Here is a 17,668-nt window from a genome sequence, read left to right on the forward strand (position 1 = left end):
AGGAAAGGAGTGGTTGATGAGTGTAGACGATCATAATCGCCCTAGAAAAGAGAAAATACAGTAGTATTACGAGTCAAAATCTGGAATACTGACACAGCATGCGAGAAACACTATCCAGATTCTAGTACTGTACCTGTGAGACAGGTGTATCAGTCTCCAGTTCGGTCATGAAGGCACTGACAAGTGCAGAGTTTGAAACCTTGATCTGTTAAAAGAAAGTAACATTGAAACCAATTTTTTTTGTCAGAGGAACATATAATCAGGAACAGTTCCAACCTATTTAGTATTTACGTCAAAAAGATTAGTTGGTAAGGCTTCAACATAGTAGAGAGCTAGAGACTTACAGGTATTTCTTCAAAAATACCCATCCAGGAGAAATTCTTCTCTCTCAACCTAACAAAGAGAGTAAATAATACATTACAACTATCTAATGTGGTTTAAGAAACCTAGATGGATCAAGATGCATACTTTTCGCCAGTGAAGTTTCCACCTCGGTACAACTCCATAAACGAATCTGAAAGCTTCAGCGCCTTCAAAGCTAAGACACCTAGGTCAGCTTTAGAGGGATCATATATGATGCACACACACCTCTTGATGTTCTCCTGTAGATGGAGAAGAATAATTTGTTAAAGTTCATATCTTGATTTTGCAAAGGAATTGTAACAGAGTTGGGGACAAAAGTCTCCGCATATATTTTCATGTTCCAGTTTACTCTTTTCAATCAACTTTTACACCAGAATAGATGCCCCTACTGTACACTAGAGTGGCCATGCTATACATATAATATAACTTTCCAGCAAACCATATGAATAGATCAAATCCAAAATCTAGAATGTTATTTTCACATGGTAGACATGATCTTGGCAAGTACCTGGTAATTCATGAAGGTCTCAATGAGTTCCACGGTCTGATAAGAACCAAGAACTGTAGATTGATACCTGAAACAAAATTAAAGCAGATCTTATATACATTCACAAAAGAATATTAAACAAGTGAACACAAACTGATGACATTAAAAAAAAACCTACCACCCAACAGTGTTGTTGTCAACATTAACCTCCCTCAGACATCTCATCATCTCAAGCTGATAATTCGCACCATCAGCTTCAATTTCTTCTTCATCATCCCTGACCTGTCCTCGTTCAAGATACAAATTGCAGGTAAGTCACATGTACATCAATCATGGACAAGCTCTTAAATCCTTAGAAAATGAGTGTAAAATTCTTCAACAGACCGGGAAAGGAAAACAATTGGTAACTTCAAGGACGCTACCAACATCAAGCCCAAGAAGCTGTCCAGTGACAAGGGTCGGTGCAAACTCCTTGCAGTGTTTGATTATCTTTAGCACAGCCTATCACATCAACATACAAAATCCTCCTCATCATCACAACTTCCATCAAATAATAATCGGAATTCTAAATATATAAAAGGAATGGGAACATAACGAGACCAATCACACCGTAGCAAACTCTTAAATCAACCCTAAAAAATTCATAAAATCAGAGAAACAGTAGGAAGACGGTTACCAATCCTTCGATCTGAACAACTCTAAGCGGAGGAGCTACAACCTCATCCTTCGATATCGCTTGCAGAAACGACCTAGCCACTGCAGAAACAAACCACGGAATCAACTCAGCAAGACATAAAACAGAAATCGTCAAACACAGACGAGAAAATTTTGAGCTAGCGTAGATTCTAATGTGTAAGTGAAGAACGGATTAGGCGAAAGTGTACTCACTGGTTGCCATTGAAATAGTCTTTGGTGGATAGTGAAGCTTCGTAGTTCAGGAACTTTTGATTCCCCGCCGTGAAACCCTAACGATGTGATATTTGTTTTGCCGGCTGCGGAGATTTGCTAGAGAGAGAAAAAAAACAAAGCGCTTTATGTGTTTGATAGGGCTTCTTCTCGTGGAGGATTCGCAAAACAAAAAAAAAAAAAAGAAAAAAAGTTACTCAACAAAAATCGCAAAAACAGCCCTCAAAATTGAGATACTTGCTGAATGACCCTAAATGTTTTCAGATTATATGATGAGGATTGACCACCCACGGCCCATGGACCAATAATGCTTTTCTCTTGTAAAAAGGCCAAGATCTATTTTCTATTATGTTAAAGGCCCATGATATATACTGAAGGTCAATGAAATCAACAAGAATCCAAAACTTTTTTAGAATTTTTCCCTCCAAATCCCATCTGGTTTTATTAGGGTTTAATCGAGAATGAGGACTAATTCGAAGTCTTATCTTTGACTTTGAAATTTGAATAAACAAACAATAGAAAAAAAGTCTAAAAGACATACATGGTCGGTTCTCATTAGTCCAGTAAGAAAATCAACAATGTCCTAAATATACGGCAAATTGTAGAGAAAGAGAAACGACCGTATGAAAATGTAAAAAAAAAAATCGTATTTAAATGTCATGTAGTTTAGTATTATGGATGGACTCAAACTTCATGAATCATGACGATGGAACTGGTGAAGGTCAATGAAGTCAACAAATATTTGATGGGAAGCCAATTTAATGACTGCAGTCTCTTTAGGTGTTGGACTGACTGGTGGACCGCTGCTGGTTTTAAATATACTATTTTAAACTCAGCCTTTACGTGAACTCAATTCACACCTCTCTTTCTTCTTCTTTATTACATTTTTCATCACGCTTAAGCTAAGCAAACTAATAAATTCGTAATTTAATAACACTTCAACATCCTCGTTTTTTTGTTAGCTTTAAAACCAAAATTGAATACCAACCATGGTCCATGAATGTTAAATTTCTTCCCAAGCAAAAATCCAATCCTTACTACTCCTAATATTATAAAATCATGTGAAGGTTCAACAAGAAAAAAGAGAGGTAGGAATCAAATTTTCAAATAAAGCAAGTCCCAATAATTGGGTAGAGAGAGGCAAGATGAACCAGACATGAATTGAATAAAATTGAAATACAATGTCTCTCTTTACTCTAAATTATTATCTCTACAAAATTAATTCACACAGCCTACCACATTGCTTCTGCTCCATACCACAACAGTTCAACACCAATTATATAAATATTTCTCAAACAGCAGTAACAACAACAACAACTACCCACTTGGCCCCAAAATCTATCTGTCTCTGAATCCTCCTCCTTGGCAAAGTAATAACAACGATAACAATAAAGACAAAAAACTTTACCTGATTTATTATTTCTTCGTTCTCTTTTTTATTTCCTTCTCCTTCGTCTCTCCTTCATAAAACTAATTTATTAATGATTTATATAATAATAATACTGCTTATATTCATGAATGCATTGAAGAAGGCAGAGTGAGTGAGTGAGTGTGAGAGAGAGAGAGACAACAAAAAAAAAGTTACGTTTTTGAAGCATGGCTTCACGTGATGACATCTTCCTCGACCAAAAACTTCGAGTAAAGATACTCAGAAAGTAAGTGAGAACTGAGAGAGAAAAATTTAATACTTCTTCTTCTTGCTCATACTCACAACCAGACGAGTTACTTCCTTCCACCATTAATAAGCAGAGCTTCTTCTCTTTTTTTTTGAACTTTCCTTTTTTACTTCGATCGAGATGATTTAGCTTAATGGGGCAGATCTGGAAAGTGACTAAAAATGGAAAGTGATAGCTTTGACGAGAGATTCATGGGCACAGCTTTTCTTCTTTAATGGAATCCTCGATTTCGAGCTGTATCAATCATTTCTGAGAGCTTTAAGGACGGAGAATATACAACTCACTCTTTCGATTTCATTGATTCAATGGCTTCTTCTTCTTCATCATCGATGACGTCGTCGTTGTTACTAGTAGTCTTTGCATTTACAGTAGCATTCTTCTCTTTAGTTACTCCGGCGAGATCTAGCGACGTCCAAGCTCTACTCACCTTGAAATCTTCAATCGATCCTTCTAATTCGATTCCATGGCGAGGAACAGATCTCTGCAACTGGCAAGGTGTTAGAGAATGTATGAACGGAAGAGTCTCCAAACTTGTTCTTGAGTTTTTGAATCTCACCGGCTCACTCGACGACAAGAGTTTGAACCAATTGGATCAACTTAGGGTTCTTAGTTTCAAATCCAACTCTCTCTCCGGTTCAATCCCTGATCTCTCCGGTTTAGTCAATCTCAAATCGGTTTTTCTCAACGACAACAACTTCTCCGGCCAGTTCCCGGAGTCACTCACCTCTCTTCACCGTTTGAAAACCATTGTACTCTCCGGTAACAGATTGTCCGGTCGAATCCCTAGCTCGTTACTCCGTCTCTCTCGGCTCTACACGCTCAATGTTCAGGACAATCTCTTCATTGGTTCAATCCCTCCTCTTAACCAGACGAGTCTCAGATACTTCAATGTATCTAACAATCACCTCTCCGGTCAGATTCCACCGACACGTGCTTTGAAGCAGTTCGATGAGTCTTCGTTTACCGGAAACGTCGCTCTTTGCGGCGATCAGATTCAAAATCCATGCGTAATCTCGCCTGCGCCGTCTGGGAAACCAACGCCGACACCTAAGTCGAAGAAGAACAAAGCGAAGCTAATCGGGATTATAGCCGGAAGTGTCGTCGGCGGAGTACTAATCCTCATCTTCCTGTTGACGCTGCTTATCGTTTGCTGGCGGCGGAAGCGACGGAGCGAAGCGCCGAGGGAAGATAGGAAAGGCAAAGGTATAGCTGAAGGAGAAGGAGCTACTACATCTGCGGAGGCAGAGAGAGACGTTGAGAGGAAAGACAGAGGTTTCTCATGGGAAAGAGGAGAAGAAGGAGCAGTGGGAACTCTAGTTTTCCTCGGGACTCATGATTCAGGTGAGACGGTGGTGAGATATACTATGGAAGATCTGCTTAAAGCTTCGGCTGAGACGCTGGGAAGAGGTACATTGGGGAGCACTTACAAGGCTGTGATGGAGTCTGGGTTCATTGTTACTGTGAAGAGGCTCAAGAACGCTAGGTATCCTCGCATGGAGGAGTTCAAGAGACATGTTGAGATCCTGGGACAACTCAAACACCCGAACCTGGTGCCTCTCAGAGCCTATTTCCAAGCCAAAGAAGAACGCTTGCTCGTGTACGATTACTTCCCCAATGGCAGTCTCTTCACTCTTATTCACGGTAAGTATCTGATGGCTGTATATACACCTTTAATGCAGAGATTTGATTGTTTGGATAGAAACTTGGATACATTCGCCAGCTTCATTGTGTGTGTTTGTTTGCAGGAACTAGGGCTTCTGGAAGTGGGAAACCTCTTCACTGGACTTCATGCTTGAAAATAGCCGAGGACTTGGCCTCTGCTCTGCTCTACATTCATCAGAATCCTGGCCTGACACATGGGAACTTGAAATCGTCCAATGTCTTGTTAGGTCCTGATTTCGAGTCTTGCCTCACGGATTATGGCCTCAGCACTCTCCATGACCCTGACTCGGTTGAAGAAACAAGCGCAGTCTCTCTCTTTTACAAAGCTCCAGAGTGCAGAGACCCAAGGAAAGCCTCTACACAGCCAGCTGATGTCTATAGCTTCGGGGTTCTTCTTCTTGAGCTTCTAACAGGTAGAACACCGTTCCAGGACCTTGTTCAAGAATACGGGTCAGATATCTCTAGATGGGTGCGTGCAGTGAGAGAGGAAGAGACTGAATCAGGCGAGGAACCGACTTCTTCAGGCAACGAAGCATCAGAGGAGAAACTTCAGGCACTTTTAAGTATTGCAACGGTTTGCGTGACCATTCAACCAGAAAACAGGCCTGTGATGAGAGAGGTGCTGAAAATGGTGAGGGATGCAAGGGCCGAAGCACCATTCTCGTCTAACAGTAGCGAGCATTCGCCAGGGAGATGGTCGGATACCGTTCAGAGCTTGCCAAGGGATGATCAAGTGAGCATTTAGAGAAAACTGGCTGGGCCTTCTTCATTGCTTTCGTAGAATGACTCGTGTGATTCTTGAAGTAGGGTTCATAGTGTAAAGCTTCTTTTTCTTTTGTAACGCCATTTTGATTCATCGACCTTGTAGGACTTGCATAAGATATGTTGACTTGGTCAATTTGAAATGTGGCCATTGAGTAATTGGAAGAATCGGAAGAATCTTTGTTTTCATTCTTACTCTTTCTTTAAGCTACACAATGAGATTCAATAGCATCTGGTCCCATGTATTACAACTTTAAAGAGCAAAAGAAATCAAGTTGAGTATAGGAACAAGCCTAACTTGATATTGACATCATGACATGGCAAGAAACTAAGTTGGTAAGACACTCTGCCTTGCCCCTTCATATTGTGCTGCAACTAATAGAAATCAAAGGGATTGATACAAAAAAAGGAACACAAAAATAACAAATTGAAAATGTGATATCGAGCAAGCAGGTGCTCAGTCTCCGATATTTATCTCTTTTGTTAGTAGCCTTTGTTTCCTCGAATCCTGGCTCTCATGTCTACCTAGAGAAAACACAATAATGTCCAATACATCATCAGTTCAAGAATTAATAATCTATGCTTTACAATTGTTTCTCTAATGGTTGAATGTAATACTCTCTAAGTATTCGCAAGCATGCTTATTCTTATACATTTGGACTGTGGCTTCTAATCTTTAAACATCATGCAGGATTGCAAAATGACATTATCATTACAAATTGAGGCTAATGAAAGCAAAACATACCTGTCCTCTTTTACAATTGAAGTAGGTTTCCCTTAAACCAACACACTCACTCGGTATACATGGGCTTTTTTCACCAGCGCAGTCCCGAATTGACCGTTTCTCGTCCTACACCAAAAACAGAAATACAGAATGAAGTAAATTGGTAATTAGCTAAGCAGGTAATGTAATACTACACTAACTAGAATTTTGTAAAAAAGCCAGTGTCTCTTCATATATGTTCAGACATATTTCATACTACCTTGACACAGATCGAGTCACTGAGACACTTCACAAGCTCTTCAGCAAGACCCTTACAAGACTTCGCCATCTCAACTGTTCATTATGCAAAAAAAGGCAACCAATACATCAGAATTATTGTGATGCTTAACAGCAGAGTCTCAAGGATCTACAGTAACAATCAACAAATGCAAACAAAAACATAGTCCTCAAATCCAACCAAAAAGGCAAACCGATCCATCAGAGCATGTTCTTAACAAATGAGTAATCAAGGTAATGCAATGATTAATCACAGAGCCTCAAGGGAGTGTTGTGAGAAAAATCAACAACTACACATAATCTGAAAATCCCTCCAAACACACGAACAACTGCACATATATGGTAACTATGTCTATGAGTGGTTCCACTTACTAGAAATCACCACCATTATCAAGTCAAAGCATCGAACTCAAAACTAACAAATTGCAGTTGAGCTTCACAAAATAATAAAAGCTTAGCTACTACTGCCTATTGGGGAACAGTCTAAAAAGTCCCATTCCGATCTGAACTCGAATAATGGAGGATACAAATAAACATAAAAAAATCCTTCCTTTTTCCTTTGATGATCATGACGAATCCAAAGAACTACACTTTCTAATAATCTTAACCTTTGATGAATCCTAAAATCTCTCTTTTACTCAGAGTTTAGGAAAAATATTAAAAAAATGATTCCTTTGTTCCCATTTTCCGCGAGTAATTATGATCAAGAGCTTAAAGAAAATAAACAATCCCGGAGAAAGACAAGACAGGATCTAAAGAAAGATTGAGGGTTTCCGACTTACCGGCGACGGAGGGTAAGAAACGGATTCAACGTCGACGAAGAGGTTTTGCGAAAGGGTGTGGTTTTCTTCACAATTTGGCGGCCTCTGCGGTTGGGGAATAGCGTGGCTCTTTGCACATCGGTCAACTCAATTTTGGTTCGGTTTAGCAATTTCAAATAACCGATCATCAACCGAATAATCGGTTTGATCGGATTCGGGTTTAAGACAAAATTATCTTTCAGCTCTCTTCCGGTTTAGTGCATATGTATGTATCTCCTTCTCAATTATATAATCAATTTTATTATTCGTATTGATGATATTCACATAGTGATGCCATATCTGTATTATTAATATTTTTTAAGTACATTTTTTGTTCTAATTTTTTATTTGTAAGATTTGCTAATTAATTATTTGCTATTTGAAAATACATATATATATATATATATATATTTGGATGCAATATTTTAAAATCTAATCAAAAATGTTAACCACACTATCCTTATCTTAGCTAAGTTGGATATGACTCTTTTGAATTATTTTTTCATATTAATAATAATGTTTAAGAAACTAATTCAGGTTTTGTGCATCTTATTTTTTTTTTTTAGTGTTTTTATGGCATATCCTATTATGTTAATTGAAAAGTACAAATATGAATCTAATCTTGTAAAGCGTAGAAAATTATATTGTCATGTCATTGTTTTAAATAATTAATAATTTTCAAAAAAAAATTACTCTCTCTAATTAATTATAGACAAAAGTTACTAAATAAGTTTTTCAAATATAAACCAATCAAAAACTAAAATTTTATATACAAATAGACAATATGATTATTTTTAATAACTAGATTTCGAAGATTTTGTTAAGATTTTAAATTATGATTCTCCTATCATATTTCTTTTATTTTTATTTACAAATTGTTTTGAATTATAATATAATACTTATGGTTAATAAAAAAATTTACATATATTGTGATCTGAATTTTTAAAAACAAAAATATATTGCTCAAACTATGAAGAAAAATGTATGTTTTAATTTTTAATTTTTCACATTGGCGGGTTGGTAAAACTAAATTTATGTTGTTGATAAATTAATAAATTTTATTTGCTCACAATTACAATATAATTCTCACAATTACAATATAATAATTACTACTTCAAAATATTTCACAAAATAATGATGCAAATACAACAAACAAACAATATAAAACTGTAATATGCACCAAACAAATTAAAATACTATAATAATCTGAAATAATTAGTATTCAAAAAGATCTATATAGATTTACCAAACAATTATAATATTAAAATAAATATTATCTCAAACAAAATAACTTTTCAAAAGAAAATATTGACTCTTGCTGTCCTAGTTTATAGTTAAGATTCATTATCGGACTCAACTCGGACTTAGTCAGTCGAAGTTGTCAAAAATTTCATTATCTTGTAAAAAACTCCAAACTTTTAACTATAAATCATGACTTTTGGATTACATTTTTCTGTTTTATATAATAAGAAGAAAATCTACATTTTCTACATGTTTTCAACTATGATCTACTATTTTGGGATGATATTTCTGTTTTGTTTTTGCCAAACAATAGATATCGATGATATTTCTGTTTTGATTTCCAAAAGTTTGATTATTTGCTCTTTAAATCTTTGAAGTTTGAGTACAATGCTTTGATTTATTTTTGTTATGCTGAAGTCTACAGTAAGAATCCTCGAGTCTATAATTTTTTTGTCAAATAGTGTACACTACAAAACCTTAAGTCCATTTTTTTTGTTCTAAACTTATTTGTAAGATTTGCGTAATTAATCATTTGCCATTTGACTATATATAAATACTTGGATGGAATAAATGTAATAAAATCTAATCGAAAATGTTAATCACAATATCTTATCTTTCTTAATGATGATTTTTTTACCAAAATATTTATACAAAATCACAATTCAACGCAACTTTTTCCAATTGTATCCACTTTTATCTAAGCAAATATTTGTAACTTTGTTTTTTTTTTTTTATCAATCGGCAAAAGCATATAAAATGAATTGGAATAAAGTAAAATTACTTTTTACACGTAAACTCAAATGCAAACGCAAAAGCGACAATTGAAAAAAAAAAAATGTGGTAACTGACATTACATAGGTGGTCATATCTGTGTGACCATGATTTTGCGGAATTGTAGTAGCTTGACCTTGTACCACCACCCTGTCGTTGCATGATTTTGCATTTTATGGTCTTCGTAAGGCAATTCTAAGCTGTGCAGTGTTGTTTATGCGCACTCGGCTAAGAGAAGAAAGAGCTCTTCATCCGTTATGGCTCCCATTTCCATCGCTCTTTCCAGCACGCTTAGCCCTCCATCATCCTCTATCGATGGACGTGCTCCTCTGCGTTTACACAAACAAATATAAAGAAAATATTAACAACCATTTTGTTTCCTTATCTAAGGACTTATTCAAGAAAAATGCAATGGAGGAGCCAAGCTCCAAAGAAACAGAGCAGTGGAATCAATCAACGGTATGCGGAACTAACTAGGAGGTTTTAGTTTGAGTCTCCTAAGTCCTAATATTCGTTCGATCCAAAAATATAACGTAAACCATTGAAGAGTGCCTTTCTGAAATGTGAAAATGTACCTTCGCAGTAGAATCTTTGCAAATTTGTGGTTCCTTGATGATATGCAATGGTGTAACGGAGTCCTTCCATGATAATCTCTCAGGTTTAGGTCAGCACCAAACTGTAACAACAGTTCAAGCAAGACAGAGTCACCAATGTGACAAGCCACATGGAGCAAGGAACAGCCTTGAAGACAGTTTCCTGGTTCGTTGGATTCTTTGATTCTCAGACAGACAGTTGGGTCATGTCTTTTCTTTACTGATTTATCTGCTGCATCAACATGGTGATACGCATCGATATCAGTTATATCATCGAACTTCGTATTGATGATATTCACATCCCCAGCAGTTACTATCAGTCGATAGATTTCTCGTATATTTCTGCTTTGAACAGCTTCCCAAATTCTACTCGCAGCAGAAGGGTTTGCTTCGCTTTCATCTTTGATGACTAATGCTTTCTCCAGGTACTGACGAAAACCACAAAACATCAATCGGGTTTAGTTGTTGCTTTTTGCATCTTTGCCTTTTCACAAAGCATAATCTAATTTACTCCTTGTGACCGTGAAGATAGATTTCAAGACTTGGACATCTAAAGGAAAGAACTAATGCCATACCTTTCCTAAGATGTATTTCTCCTTCACACTAAAGGAATCTTCTGGACGTGGTTTTGAAATTGAAGCACGCGACAAAGTTGATCCTTCCTCACTGCAAAAAGTCAACACTGTTTATCATGATGTATCTCAACAGTTACATGCATGATTTATGGTTCAGGAGACGGTTGGAAGATACAGTGTTTTGATCATTTGTTTATACTTGGAATACAAACCAAATATTTATCGTTAGAAATCATACCCGTCATTTTCATGGTGAAGTAGTCCCTCCCACAGTGAGTTACAGTATGCATTACCCAAATTTCGGAATAAGTCCAAGATGGTTGGCTCCCACACTTTCACATCCAATGAAAGGGACCTCACCTGCAATTTGTGGGGTAAAACATTTGTGACTCAGCTTCGAGATATAGCACTTAGAGGCCCACCAAAGAAACATCCATGACCCAACTTTATCCGGATACTTGACCCCTCCTAGTGTTATATAACTACAGTGATGTTGACTTTTGCAACAAATCCAAACCCTGGTGGGGTCAATTTTACTTAGAAACTTCAGAATACCACATTGAGTTCTACAAATTCTGGCTGACGAAGAGATAGAATTTACCGACGTGGTATAAGACTAGCTAATACAACGGAAATTACAAGCAAGCCTTGATTCAAAGTGTCTAGGTACCAAGAGTTAAGGCAGGAGGGCTAACTAATATAATAGGGGTAGAGGCTAACGAGTGTTCCAAAAATTGTTCTAGGAATAGTTCATACTTCATACCTTGGATATATGAACCCCGAGATTCCTGTGAACACCAGAGCATTGAATGCACAACAAAACTCCAAGGTTAAGTGAAGCCCAATCTGGCTCGGGAGCATTGCACTCTGCACATGCATTATTGCCAGGAATTCCTCTGAGTATTGTAGAGACATCATCCCCAATATTTCCTTTTGCATCATTAAGTCGAATTTGATCCCCGGAGACGACAGCATTAGCAGGAACAGAACTAGTGTTGTCTCTATCCAAGTATCGCACTGGTGACTGCAAAAATGTTCTGTATTAGCAATAAGGCTTTGATATCAATTCAGTTGTGTAAATGAAAGAGAAGCCAGAGGCTCATTGTGTCAACCTGTTGTAGAAAATGAGAATTGAGAAGCGTCCCTATAGCTGTAGTGATCTTATTTACCCAGTCCATCCTATCTGCTCCATTTTCAGCCTGGTAAGGTAAGATAAGTGCTGTTACGATTCTGAAGTACTTAGATTAGGAAAAGAAGAATGAACCAGGATAAAGAGACTATATCTATGACTGAACAGCACCAACTAGATATATCAGCGCTAAAACCAACCGAATTTTAAGGGGAAATCAAAAAAGCAAAAAGAAAGTAAGATTGACATGAATCAACGATACACTTGCTACGAGGGTCCATGTAGGTTGTCTGCAAGGTAAGGACTGGGGTCTAGTATACACTTTGAAAGAATATATAAAGAGCACAGCTCTGTGTTTCATATAATGAATTTGGAGGAACCCAACAAAACAAAAAAACAGTATTATGTATGCCCTGTGACTTGCAACCTAGCCCTATGGCGAGTAAACTGGGTACCTGAAGTGTGTAAGTTTTTTGAGGAGAAATAATTCTGAAACAGAGCCGAAGATCCATGTCTTCTGCGTCTAGTTTTATCAAAGAAGTGCGAAGATCGATAGTATTACAGCCTAAGCTGCCCTCAGTGAGCGAACCTGATCGGTTATGTCTTGCACGGAATCGACCAAATACACCAGTATTATGGTCAGATGAACCACTATAGTGATGCTGAGATCCCTGAGAATACGAATAGCAAAAGAATCAACCGTTGTAAACAAACAGAAACTATGAGTATAATATAAAGAGAGGTATAGGACTTGCTTAAACTGTTAGACAGATAAACTAGTTCTGCAATCTATACTTATATAGATATAAACAATACATGAGGAAGTACCAGGTAAAATATGCATGCAACTACCTCAATAAAGGGTTAATACTCTCGTGCCAAATTAGGAAAATGTTCTGCAGTTGATGATGATGATCTGATAGACTTATCTCAATATCCACTACATTTTTAGAGACTTTCTATCACAAGATATTATAGAGTTAAATCTTAAAGCTGATACAACAATCTTATCATTTGCTCGACCTGTTTCTATTATTTATTGTCGTACTGTTTCGTAACAAATGAATTATTCATTTCAGGGGAAATGAAGGATTCATGGAACAATCAGTGAGATTTAAGAAATTGTAACAATTAGCATGTAGAACGAATGACCAAATTTGAAAGGCCTTATGGACGTCTCTCATGGAAATGAGGCAGGAAAAAGAGTGCATACGTACCATTGATTTATTACCATTACTTCTATAATAGTACATAGAACCATGACTATCAAGGACAAAAAACTTTCTTTTCCAATCAGTTCTCAAACTTGATGAACGCTTTAATAAATACCCCTGTTTAATTACCTGCATCGTACAAAAAGGAACTCTGTAAGACAATAACAAGTTCAGCTGGGCTGGGAATATTAGTGTCAAATAATAACTAAAAAAAACGAGTCTCTATATGTTGTATAATCACACTGGCGCACAAGATGTTAGGAAATTTTTTGTATGCGCTATAAGGTAACTGACACAGACAGTAAAAGACAGAAACAAGCAAGAGTTAAGCATCTAAATCCAGTATAAGGACTGTTCCATCTTCTTAACAGTAATATCCTACCTTAACCTATCCCCCTCTGGTGAGAAAAAAACACTTATAACTTTCTTAACCAATCGATCACCACAAAAACACTTTCATGAGAACAAAGCAAACACAAAAGAGCTATGGGAAACAAAATGTAAAACATAAAATGCTCTCGATTCTTGCAAGAATGAAATCAGAAACGCGTACTTCCTTGTCTGCTGTTAAACTTGTTTCGGTATTTTTATAAGGGATGGTTCCACCAACACGGTTTCCGTTAACACCAGAGGGTTCTGCGTTAGCGGCTAGCTGTTGGCTGTCTAATTCAGACTGTGTCCTGAATTCTTGAATGCGTCTTGCTAGTCGATCTTGTTCAATCTTAGACTGTTCTTTTGATTGTTGAGCAAATGTTAATATCTGTAAGAAGAACAATCACAAGTCAGCACGAATGGATTTCAAGACCTCAATGTATCTAACCTAACAATAAACATCCCCCATTTGCAAATTCATATTGCCTCTGGAAACTATAGAAGCTCACGATTTGTCCTGCCCACCTAAAATATTGAGACATCAAGTTGAGTACAAGTTTGTACCTGATGAATAAATGGTTCCAGTTGACTCAACAAGTCATATCCCTGAAACACAAAGAGATCAAATTAAGGGCCACAATCACAAATGTCAAACTTAGTCGGGTCTTACATGGTAAAGATTCAAAATGGAAAATTAGAGACCTTACAAGTTTAAAATATCTCAGATGGGCATCCATAATTGCACTTATGGATTCTAAAAACTCATACTTCTTTTTAGCTTCAATAGTCATCAATGAATTTACCTGCATTCTTCAACCAATGCAAAAATTTACTTCAAAGTAGATATGTCGAAAGTAAATAACAATGGCTGCGGTTACTAGAATCAGCATACTAGATTGAAACGGCTCTTCTCAAATGTTGACTTTGAGTTCTCCAGATCCTGTCATTCAAATATGACGGCACAGGTAAGTTAACATGCTGGGGAAAAAAAGCACACCGCATGGTAAATATATTAAGAAACGACAACATCTACTTATTATATATGTGCTTAGGCGCGATTTTTGGATTCACTTTCTCTTAGTAGCCACGAAGAGAAACAAACAAAAAGATATACATAAGAATCAAATGTTCTACCTCTTCCAACTCTGCAACAATTTCTCCTTTTGTATTCTTCTTTAAAGACACAAACTTCTCACGCGACTACAAGCAGATAAGAAAACTCATCACACCAGTTCAGATGAAGAATGTCATGCAATGTTTAAGTTCTGTGCATTCTTGTGGTGGCAACACCAACCTACAAAACATTTTTTAATTAGGCGAAGAAAACGTGCGTACAACTGCAAGCACAAGAAATTAAGAGAGCTATAGACTCTATAACCAAGTACCTGATCGTACGAATGAGCAGCTTTATCAAATCGATGCCGAGACTCCTACAAAGGGTAGAAACGGCATAGGGTTGATTAGAATGTGACCGGAATAGTTGTCGATATATAGTTGTGGTGCAAGACTAAGAAACTATTGATCAAAGTCAGACTAAGAAGAGAAAACGAATACCTTAGCTTCTTGTAGATCAACATTAATAAAGTTCATCAACCTCTCAAGCAACACATGCTCCACCTAGAAATTTTTTCCCATAAAGTACCACAACTGTTATATAAAGAGTTAAGGCATTTGCACTAAAATCAACTACAGATTTGGCATTTTAAACAAACTATCCTACTTTTACATCTTTCCTTTCCACAGAGTTAATTAGTAAGTTAGTAACTCAAACAAATATTTTCAGAAAAAATATCAAGATATGAATCCTTGAATCAACGAAGACCACTACACTAACCAAATCTTCTTTTAAGTACCGAACAAAAATATGCTCTCAATGAAGATAGGCATCTGTTAGTCTTTGCTGGCATTTATTATTTGTTCACAAGATACAGTGAGCATACCTGTGAGCAAAGAAACTCCTTGTAAGAAGAAAGCTCTCGAAGAGTATTTATGAATTTGGATATAACTGGACCTGGTGTCATTTCAAAGATTAACAATCAAATAGGTTAGAAACAAGACATTTTAAGTTCTTAGAAATTATAAAATGTAGGTTACAAAAGGCAATGCTGAGAACAAACATAAACTTAGATGATGTATTAAGCTAAGAAGAACTATATCATAAGCCAAGTAAGAGCGGTTTAAGTAGACTCTGTCTTAGTAAACAAAATCAATCTACTTAACTTGTTAACAATCAATAATAAGAAACATGATAGTCTATGAAAGCTAAAAATCCCATTCTTTACTAAATCACTTTAAGGTAACCACATGCTAGAAGTGCCTCCTGTGATTCTGAAAGCTTCCAAAAATCTTGAACTAACATACCTAGGTGAATAATTTCCTATTTGTTTCCCACTACCAATACTTATTCCATGACTAATCTAGATGTCCAATAAGATCTACATAACTAAGAAACACAGTAAGGCTCAACTTCAATACTAAAATTGTGCTACTTATTGAATAGTTTAATAGCACCAAAGAATATTTGCATCACTCAGTCACTTATCACTCATGAAAGGAATAAAGTGGTAAATCATAGCAGATAGACTCATAATAGCAAGAAAGATGCAAAATCAGTAACCTCCAATTGAAAGACTGATAGGATCATCATGTCCAGCACCAAATGCTTCCAGACAATCAGCAAAGGCACTTTCTCCTTTGGATGCCTCTCCCAAACTTGCCCTACAAAAATAAAAGTAATGCAAAAACTGTCAGGCACTGATAACACGCCTGGCCACGTAGATACAAATGACAAAAGTGGAGTAGCAACAAAATAAGGCGATGGCAAAATGTATTGAAATGGAAAAGAAAGCAAGTCATAAAGCCAACAACATACAACAATCGAAGTTTTACATGAAAACGGAAAAACAGTATTTGCCAATTAATGAGAAGAGACAAAATGGTACCAAAAAATCCAACTTCTACTTTGAGAAAATGTTCTTGACATCTTATTTATGTTCACACAGAAAGATGAGAGGACAAGATTAAAGAAGGTAGCAAAGAAAAGGGTAGATTTTGACATACATGAACTTCTTAACACCTTTGTGTAGCTTCTGACAACGGTCTTTAAGCTCATCAGCTGTCCCCTCCAATGAACAAACCTGATTGAATCAATGAGAAACAGACGCAACACAACAATTAAGGTGATAAAGTCACACAATTTATACAAAAAAAAAAAGACTGAATTTTGAAATCCAGAAGGCAAAAATAATATACGAAAGCTGTTCCAATCAATGTACCTGTTTCTGAAACATTGGGGAATCCTCGAGATTGATAAAGGTCGCCATTGGTGAAACCAAAAAAAAAAAAAAAAAAAGGAAGAAACTTTGAGACCAAAGAGTGAAGACTCGACTTGACCGGAGAAGTGAGTCCAGAAATTTGGATGTCTGATTCGGTTCGGTTCGACGATGGGATCTGGCGAGATCCAGAAGCCTTTTCAGTTGGTGATGATGAATGATGGTGATAGTGATTGCTTTTAGAAATTAGCTAGAAGAATCCACAACTTTTTCGTATTTTCAAATATACCCCTCTTCTACGTATCTTTATTTTTAAAACCTATTTTTATGTGTCTTTTAAACAAATGTTGAGTTACAAGGTAGGGCTTTTGAAACATAATGATGTTCATTATTAATTGTTATGGGAATTTTTGTTTGAAATATAGTGTTTATTGGACGTTACATTAATAATAAGTCAATAAACTTATGTGATTGCCTCTAAACAAGTCCTTTCATGTGAAATGATTTCCAAAGCTTTCTGCTTTCTGATGTGAATCCGATCTATCATCTTTCTCATAGACTTGATCTCATTCTCTGTCTTCTTTATCTTTCTTTCCCTTTGACTCTATCTTCTTTCTTCTTTCCAATACCTTTTTCCTCTTTTCTTCATCTTCTGCCTCCATAGCCTTATATTTAAATTACAGAAAAAAATAACGGCTAGATCAGAACTTAACCGAAACCAAACTTTTCTTTTACATACACATCAAAAATGGAACTATCAGACCTTGATCTGGTTGCGTAAGTCCTTTGTAGAAGGTAATAATTTCCATAGAGAGGCTTTAGAAGGAGCATTAACAAACACTTG

The 17,668-nt window shown here is 36.5% G+C and overlaps 4 protein-coding genes and 1 pseudogene across 7 annotated transcripts in view; 1 reads left to right on the top strand and 4 right to left on the bottom strand.

Annotated features, from left to right (window-relative positions):
• Positions 1–1,956, bottom strand: part of LOC104739710 (eukaryotic translation initiation factor 3 subunit H) — a 9,367-nt gene extending 7,411 nt beyond the window's left edge. The window contains exons 1-8 of the mRNA XM_010460146.2: positions 1,739–1,956; positions 1,527–1,606; positions 1,235–1,351; positions 1,029–1,132; positions 872–938; positions 469–602; positions 345–393; positions 134–205 (exon numbers count right to left, since the gene is read on the bottom strand). Coding sequence (XP_010458448.1) covers positions 134–205; positions 345–393; positions 469–602; positions 872–938; positions 1,029–1,132; positions 1,235–1,351; positions 1,527–1,606; positions 1,739–1,748 — 633 coding nt within the window. The 5' untranslated portion in view covers positions 1,749–1,956. The remainder of the gene's footprint in view (positions 1–133; positions 206–344; positions 394–468; positions 603–871; positions 939–1,028; positions 1,133–1,234; positions 1,352–1,526; positions 1,607–1,738) is intronic.
• Positions 3,251–6,045, top strand: LOC104739712 (inactive leucine-rich repeat receptor-like serine/threonine-protein kinase At1g60630). The gene is made up of 2 exons (XM_010460150.2): positions 3,251–5,073; positions 5,178–6,045. Exons 1-2 carry the CDS (start codon positions 3,738–3,740, stop codon positions 5,837–5,839), a joined length of 1,998 nt encoding a protein of 665 aa, XP_010458452.1. The 5' UTR covers positions 3,251–3,737; the 3' UTR covers positions 5,840–6,045.
• On the bottom strand, positions 6,023–7,747 carry LOC104739711 (cytochrome c oxidase assembly factor 5). 2 transcript variants are annotated; one of them, XM_010460149.1, is made up of 4 exons: positions 7,639–7,747; positions 6,840–6,913; positions 6,602–6,706; positions 6,023–6,377 (listed from the first exon to the last, which is right to left on the bottom strand). In XM_010460149.1, the coding sequence occupies exons 2-4, from the start codon at positions 6,906–6,908 to the stop codon at positions 6,372–6,374; spliced, it is 180 nt and encodes a 59-aa protein (XP_010458451.1). In that variant the 5' UTR covers positions 6,909–6,913; positions 7,639–7,747; the 3' UTR covers positions 6,023–6,371. The 2 variants fall into 2 exon arrangements, with proteins under 2 accessions (XP_010458451.1, XP_010458450.1); XM_010460148.1 differs by having other exon boundaries at positions 6,023–6,381; positions 7,639–7,746.
• LOC104739719 (ADP-ribosylation factor GTPase-activating protein AGD4) lies at positions 9,637–17,299 on the bottom strand. Of its 3 annotated transcripts, XM_010460159.2 has the most exons (20): positions 16,922–17,299; positions 16,828–16,833; positions 16,613–16,689; positions 16,170–16,270; positions 15,493–15,563; positions 15,107–15,169; positions 14,938–14,982; positions 14,687–14,752; positions 14,445–14,492; positions 14,260–14,355; positions 14,117–14,158; positions 13,734–13,940; positions 13,184–13,309; positions 12,422–12,637; positions 11,950–12,036; positions 11,601–11,861; positions 11,076–11,197; positions 10,838–10,928; positions 10,245–10,690; positions 9,637–9,998 (listed from the first exon to the last, which is right to left on the bottom strand). In XM_010460159.2, coding segments are annotated over exons 3-20 (2,205 nt in total). In that variant the 5' UTR covers positions 16,615–16,689; positions 16,828–16,833; positions 16,922–17,299; the 3' UTR covers positions 9,637–9,883. The 3 variants fall into 3 exon arrangements, with proteins under 3 accessions (XP_010458461.1, XP_010458460.1, XP_019091708.1); XM_010460158.2 differs by having other exon boundaries at positions 16,828–17,299; XM_019236163.1 differs by lacking the exons at positions 14,938–14,982; positions 15,107–15,169; positions 15,493–15,563; ... (2 more) ...; positions 16,828–16,833; positions 16,922–17,299 and having other exon boundaries at positions 14,260–14,362; positions 14,687–14,731.
• The window catches only part of LOC104739718, a 2,740-nt pseudogene continuing 2,350 nt past the window's right edge, over positions 17,279–17,668 (bottom strand).

This window comes from Camelina sativa, chromosome 14 (genome assembly GCF_000633955.1).
Source record: "Camelina sativa cultivar DH55 chromosome 14, Cs, whole genome shotgun sequence".
Lineage (NCBI taxonomy): Eukaryota > Viridiplantae > Streptophyta > Magnoliopsida > Brassicales > Brassicaceae > Camelina > Camelina sativa.